General features: G+C 36.9%; 1 protein-coding gene across 1 annotated transcript in view; it reads right to left on the bottom strand.

Annotated features, from left to right (window-relative positions):
* Positions 1 to 7,718, bottom strand: part of CFTR (CF transmembrane conductance regulator) — a gene marked incomplete at its 5' end in the record, with an annotated part of 76,343 nt that overhangs the window by 30,848 nt on the left and 37,777 nt on the right. Inside the window, 4 exons of the mRNA XM_010165015.2 lie at positions 1,855 to 1,934; positions 3,010 to 3,263; positions 4,457 to 4,494; positions 7,628 to 7,718. The exon at positions 7,628 to 7,718 is cut by the window's right edge and continues 32 nt beyond it. Of these exons, the coding sequence (XP_010163317.2) occupies positions 1,855 to 1,934; positions 3,010 to 3,263; positions 4,457 to 4,494; positions 7,628 to 7,718 (463 nt within the window). The remainder of the gene's footprint in view (positions 1 to 1,854; positions 1,935 to 3,009; positions 3,264 to 4,456; positions 4,495 to 7,627) is intronic.

Raw genomic sequence — 7,718 nt, 5'->3', positions numbered from 1 at the left:
AATTTTTTCTCAAGGGATGACTGGTGAAAACCATTCAAGACAGTGGGTAAGTTCAATGATCCTCATCAGAAGAACCTGGAAAGACAGGGCAGCTTATCACGCATGTCCAGGAGCCTCTGCAGTTGAGACTGAGGGCACAGAGGTGAACCTATGGGTCATTAGAGCTTAGGCTAGCCTCTGAAAGGCATCAGAACAGGAAAGCCAAATTTAAGGATTTTCCTTATCCTTGAAAACATTAGAAACTAGTCAGTTTCTTGTAGAAGGTTTGAAATGTAGAGACAGACTCACTGAAATAATTTTGGAATAACATCGTCATGGCAAATCCAAAATATCAGAAACAAAATGGTGACAATAGAAAAGACAGTAGTGAATCCTGATCACACCGAAGATGACATTAATGATTCAGAGAAGGTCTCAATGTCTGTGTTTACTCATTCAGAAGACCTTCATTAGCAGAACATGAAGTAGAGCTGCAATGTCCTTGAACCTCTTCATGTGGAGCTACACTGGCCTCTCTAAAGTCATGAGTCAAAGTTATCAATTACTAACAAAGATATAGGGAAAGGGATTCAGTTTTGAGCAGATCATCATGTTGGTAGGAACTGTAAAGCAGAGCAAATTCACAGATGGCAACAGGAATCTGTGAAGTAGAGTGTCTGCATTGATTAAGTTGGGCCTGGATATCTCCTAAATAAAGGTGGAGAGAAACAGGAGAGCCAGGGAAGATTTGCTTTTATTTTTTAATTGTTCTGGGAACCAGTTCTAACTGAAGAAAAGCTGGCATTGCAGTATTTATGGTGGGTCACTAATGAGGGGTGCTGGGATCCACACAGGGCCACAAAGTCTCAGAAAAGGCACAATGGGGAGCAAATAAATGCATCCTTCTTGAGAAACACTGGAATTACCTCTATCTCTGTATTTCTTCAGTGTTCTCTTCAGTGTGGATGAATTGGGAAATCATTCAAAACTCAAGATTTTGCAATGCCTGGAGTTTCGCAGGAGGTATGCTGGGAACAAGTCTTTCCATTCAAAAAAATAAAAAATCTGCAATTCTACAACTCTTAGGGTCATAAAATTCCTCCAAGCAATAGAGTCTTCTAAAACTCTCCTCCATTTCAAATAGTTATCCAGTGCCTGACAGACTCAGGTTAAATCCCAGAGACTCAGGGAAGCCATGAAGATGTGAAGGATAAAAGTCAAAATCAGGCAAACTCGTGAAGGGAAGGAAAAAAAAAAAGAAAGAAAAGAATAGAAGAACTGCCCAACTGAGAGTTGAAAGCACATCATAATGGGTCAAACTGCCTAATAAGGCAGGCCTGGAAGAGTGTCCACAGAAGAAAAAAGAACAGAAAAACCACGAATATATTCAACAAAAGAGAAGAATTAAATTAAGGGTGATGCTAACAAACTGGGAACAGAAGAGGCTAAGGAGGTAAAATCATGAAAATGACTGAATGCAATCAAAGGATAGCATGAAAAAAAATTGTAATCTTGAGCCAAGATAACTGCAAGAAACTAAGAAATGCCCTTTACACCTCACAAGTTGAATGTGGGCAGCAGCAGGGATACTTGCAGTGGAGGGGCCTGCAAGGTAAAAAATGTTTCTGAGCCTGAGTACTAAAAATGGTTTGCACAAACAGTGGGGGCACACATATAGGCGAGTACTCAAAAAAGAAGCAATGAAGTTGACTTAAAAATAAGCAGCTACGTAAACAGATATACAGACTGAAAAAGGAAGAGGGATTTAATTCCAGTTGTTATTTCTTCTTATTAACATGATTTCTTTTGCATGATGTACAACTGAAACTTTACAGTGCTCTAAAATAGAAAAATTAGAACTTTTATTCTACAAACCTGAACGAAGTCAAATACTGTAAGTGGAAGTAAGTCATCCAGTACTGCAGTATCTTTTGCGAATCTGTTAAGCATACCACCTATGGATTAAGGGGGGGAAAAAAGTTAAACATTTTGACACCCCCAAAATCCTATATTTATTACTTTAATAAAAAGTACAATTTTTTCTGAATACAAAAAATTAAGGATAAGAACAACATTTTTTTTTTCTAGCATGAGCAATTCCTTTACAGTTTAGTGGAGCTACAGCTTCCTTCCCCATGGAGGAACTTAGCTCCACAATTTCTGTTTCAGCTCCTGGAATTTCAGAAAAGACTCAGGAAAATTTAATAAAACCCAAAGAATTTTAATTAAACAGGACAGAAACAGAGGCACAAAGCATAACATTTTGTGCCTCTGCTGATAAACAGATATCAGGTTCTTATCAGGTTTTGCTGATAAACAGATAATTTGCACATCAGCATTTGTATGAGTTTGTACACCAGTTTCTTAGCTTCTGAGAATTACTGTATTAATCACCAGGTAACAACAGAGTTCAGAATATAATCGGAAAATGAAGGAGAAGCCCTGTGTTGTACTGTCATTCACCAATGTGTCCTGTATCCTAGTACACACCAGTAAGAAGGGTAGGGGATAGGAATTTCATGTACAGCAGGAGGTGGAACTTGTTGCACCAGTTATACAATGAACTCTGTATCAACTCTAGAGACAGATTTGAATACACATACCATTATTCACATTAACTGATGTTTTATGCCATTTTAGTAGGACTACTTATGAAATAAAGCACTACTTATCATCCACACCTGACTCACTGTCACGCACTTCATAGCTGACTATATATTTTCTATTGCAGTTTTAGACAAAGCCTATTCATTAGAAGTTATTCTAGTTTTATTGCTTCTAACAGTTCACAGTTAATTTTCTACAACTTACAAGGTGACATTTTAGAATCAGAATTGGTAACTGAAATATGTCACACTTAAAGTGTAATCAAGGTTCATTAAAAGATTCACAAATTACTTCATCTGGCAAACTTAACATTCAGCTTGACTGAAAATGTAAATGGAAAGCAATAGTATCCTTTAACAGACTGAAAACTGTTTAATTGAAATGAAACCCATACATGAGTCAGTCAGTTCCCATTTCAGTTACCTGCTTTCCAAGAGTTGAATGTTGACATAGGTGCATGAAGAACTGCATGCACCATCTTTTGATGAAGAGTTTTAGACACTGTTATAAGCGTATGCACAAGGGGCAAACCTCTGAAGATTCCCATGGCAAGCAGGGTATCTGCCACTCCCACGTAGATATAAATGATGTAGTAGGCGCTGGTGTCAGTGACAATCACAGGAGGTTTGTCAGAGGTACTGTTTTCTGATTGCGTTGCATTTGCTTTCAAAGCTGTCCTGTGTGATGGAAATTAAAAATAAATGCATTACTGGAAATTGTGGGTTTTTCCTCTTTTATTTTCTCTACTAAACAAACAGTACTACAATGTTAATTTGTTTTAAAATTATGTTAATGGTTAGTTATATATATTTCCAGTAATTTTAAAAATATTGTCCTGTATGTAAGAAATATAAATTATGAAGAATCCCGTGGCCCATTCAGGCAAAGTTACTCTCTGTGTGTTCAGGGCTCAAGGCAATAAATGGCTTCTTCATCTCTCCAGATACCTTTGGTTATTCAGGCGCCTACCAGCATTTGTAGTAATTTCTGAAATTAGTTGAAATTGTGCAATGGAGGGTTTTCACCAAGATGGAAATTAAGCCATTGGTATATAACTATGGCCTCTCCAACAGTTTTCTCCAAACTGCTGTGAAAATGTACTGCTTTGGTAGTCTCTTGCAAATCTACCGCCTCTTTAATCACTGACAAAACTCACCTTATCAGTTTTTCTTTCAACCAGAAAAAAACGTTTTTAAGCCTTGAAAAAAATGAATTATTATGGAAGTGAAACGATTTAGGTGTACTATAAAAATCAAAGGTCTTTGTCACCTATTGTAAGGGGATATCAATATAAATCACTCTTCCAGATCAGACCTAAGTCACCACATGCTTTCTATACACAGACAAACAGACTTAGTGCTGCAGGACTAAACAGGGATCAAAAGCATTAACCCAGGAAAAGCCATACCACTGGTCAGTATGTTTTAACCTTCATCTGCCTGACCCTGCAACTTCTGGGAATTTTTCATGGGTGAGCAGAGGAAATTGTATAAACGGGGTCTTACAGAAACTGCTCCCTTAAAATGTTTCTAAGCAAATGTCTCACCTGGTGCCTCTGAAAGACAGAGGTCAGCCACAGCATATTCAGGATAATCAAGTTCATGCATCTCTAGAGTGAGCTCACCCAGGAAAAGTCTTGCATGCGTTGTTATGTGCTCAATAACAATACACAAACCATTTGATTGCTAGCACTTAAAGAAGTGCCAGCTTAAGATACCACCTACATGAGGTATTTAGATCATCCATCTGTGAACCATTTCATTGAATACAAGCTAGTACCTATCCATATAGACTTCAGGCAGAATTATTTATAGCAAAAATCAATATAAAGGAGACCTCAGTCTCTCAATAAATTATCACCACTACTTACTTTTTAAGAAACCATAACCCAGCAAGAGAAGCAGCTACCTGTGACCAGAGAAAACAAAGTCAATTTTTTGTCTTGTTACATTTTGTACTTTTTCTCACTTATCTTCTTTCACTAACTTTATAATTGTTTGTAGAGAGAGCATTATAAATGGATGGAAGCCAGACTTCCCTAAAGCAAAAATCTTGTCATATCTGCTCCCCTTTCCACATAAACCATTCAGCGCATCCCACCAGGAAAGCCACATTGAGACTTGTTTTACAATCAGGTTCTCAAGTGCCTAAATATTTTTTTATTTGTCTTTTTACCACACTATTAACAAACACTTGCTATTGTGTTCCTAATGACAAGGAACATTCACTGTATGCTTAAACATATTTTAAGTTTTAAAGATTAATATTTCTTGATGGCCCTGTAAGAGTAGGTCTCTCAATATCTTCAAAGGCAGCTATTCAAATATGAATGTCAAGCCTTTAACATTATTATTTTTGCATTGTTGTTCTTGCTAGCCGATATCTACATTTGATACATCTGTTTGATATTGCTTGTCTGCTAGTTTTACATAATTCTCAGAAGAACCATTTTAATATTTTTAAAATGTGGAATTAAACCATTTTTGTTGTGAGATGCTTCAGTGCACAACAGAAGCTTCCTCAGACAAGACATTTTCTTGTCTGTCCATTGAGACACTGAAGATCTTTATCCAGTCCACCACATTTCAATCTGTCCTATTTCTGCCTATGATCTTTTTTCTAAAGGTCTAACATAGTTTCTAGCATCCTCTTCCCATATATTTTTATGTCACTAGTACAGGAATGTATTATGATAATGCCTCAGCACATAATTAAAGTAGTCTCCTTGGGAACCACTAACTTTTGCAGGTCTTAGAGTAAATAACTCAAGCTTGACCATGATGTCCTGAATTTACACATTTATAAAGATCAGGTGTCTTTCACAGTAACATTTTTACATCTCCCAGCAGAATTCTGTTCTGCTATTGACTCCTCACAACAGAGGACCATTTTTTTTTTCAGATAGGAAGATGAAAGTAGACAGTTCTCTGACAGAATAACTTCACAAAGCCTTTGTATGTGTTTCAATTCATAACTGCTCTTCTTCCAGTTCAGCAACCCTAGTTTCTGAGTATTACACCTAGGAAACACAGTTTTGAGCCACTTAAGCGAGTTACACACACACAAACACACACATCCCCACACACCCCCCTCCAACACACACCCCCACATACTCCCTGCAAGCCTAGGAATAATGTACAAATGATGCCCTGTTTATGGTGATCTGTGTGGAATCACTTTGGGACCTGCAATACAATACAAAACAATCCATTCCAAACGTAAAATAGCATCTCTAGCATTTCCACGATAGTCCCATCCAGCTCTGAAGTGTGTCAACACTCCACTTTCAATTTACTTGTCACTACTCTCAGTTCAGCACTTGGATGTTCATCACTATCCTCTCTTCACTGTCTACGGTCAGAAGGGTTAGCAGAGGCCACATAACCACTTGGCGTGGTATTTCATCTCATGCACAGAGATCTGCTAATGGTTATATAGTCTGTGCTATGACTGAATATCTTCTAGGCCATTAATTTATCCATAGGTTTTTACTTAAGCAACAGTCACACTGGAAAGTTTAACTTAGACAGACACATTCTTTGTCATAACTTTTGTTCTTCAATTAGAAGATGAGGCTTTTGAATTATTTAAAAAGGTCTTTTAAAAGCAAAAATTTGTAATCAATATTAGAAATGCAGGCTGAATATATGGGGATAAAGATGATATTGCACCTCAAAATTAAAATTTCCTTTTCCCCTATGACTCACATTACCACAAAAATAAAACTTACATGGTAAGAAGAGCTACACATCTGAATACTGTTGTGATTTTGGAGGTAGTTTAAAAATTTTGGATCTCAAACTAGATCTAAGCTCCAGGCTTTATTCCTGGTCTAAGCTTCAGGATTTATTCCTGATCTAGAAGAACTAATTTAAATCACCTGCAACATAACATCAGTATAAATTCAGAACACAATCAATCGTATCCTTCTCCAGGTTTGATAATACTAGGAGAAGTTCGAATGCCACCAGAGGACTGCCAAAAAACATTTCACTGACACAGTCTGCCAGAAACCAGCCCTATATTCCTAATGGATTCTTCTCTTCTTTCTGTTCATGTTGCAAAATGTCAAGAGAAATTTGTACTATATTTTATAAGATGATGTATGAATACAGTCCCAATAAACTCCCAGTCTTTTCTCTGAAACATGTTTCTTCCCTCAGAAAAACACTTGATTTAGGATGTCCTCTTGTAAAAGAGGACACTATGAGATTATGTGTAGATATGAAAAGTTTTTTCTAAATTGAAAGAAAAGACTAAAAGCAGGATATTTCCATTACAAGAAAAATAGTCAGACTTGCACGATCAGGCATATTATCACCATCTCTGGAGATATTTGAAAGACATGTAGATGTGTTGCTTAGGGACAAGGTTTAGTGGGCATAGTAGTACTGGGTTGAGGGTTGGACTTGATGATCTTAGAGGTCTTTTCCAACCTTAATGATTCTATAATTCTATCAGGCAGATGCTCTTCAGCACATGTTCTGACAGTGTTTTCCACTGTACTTGCACATAGTCTTCTCTGCACACTGAAGGAACATCCCATGCATCTTAAATGCCATCATAGACATTCAGTTCTGCCTTACACCTCACTCTTCTTTCACTAGGAGGAAAGCTACTAACTCTTTTTTGAAAGCAATTCTCCAGAATTTATGTGTGTGTTCACCAAAAAATTTCTAGTAATTATTGTTGCTAACCTCCCAAGGCTCTGCAAAGTTATCTTCTAATGGAAAATGGAAGATTATTCACCGTGAACAAGACCTACATAGGGCAACAATTCTTATTTATGGCAGTAGAAAATAAGTGAGATAATTTGAGAAGGTGGGTCTTCTGCTGCCATTCACTAATCACTATATTTGGTCAGAAATGCTCATCTGAACAGTAGAAAACTTATTACAGTATCATTTAACAGCAGTGGTCAATAAGCAATACATACATGAGCTAATGTCTTGATGCTTTATCCTTTTATCCTTTTATCACAAATGTCAGTTTGAAAAAACGTCATTTACAGTAACATAACATCAGCCACAGGTTTTCTTACCTCAATTAAGAAGACAGTCACACACAAAATTAGAACAAAAATCAAGTTTTTGTGGATGGTAACATATCTGAAATAGGTATTCCATGTGGTG

This window comes from Antrostomus carolinensis, unplaced genomic scaffold, assembly GCF_000700745.2.
Source record: "Antrostomus carolinensis isolate BGI_N321 unplaced genomic scaffold, ASM70074v2 scaffold20993, whole genome shotgun sequence".
Taxonomy (NCBI): domain Eukaryota; kingdom Metazoa; phylum Chordata; class Aves; order Caprimulgiformes; family Caprimulgidae; genus Antrostomus; species Antrostomus carolinensis.
This window is presented reverse-complemented; position numbering and strand designations above follow the sequence as displayed.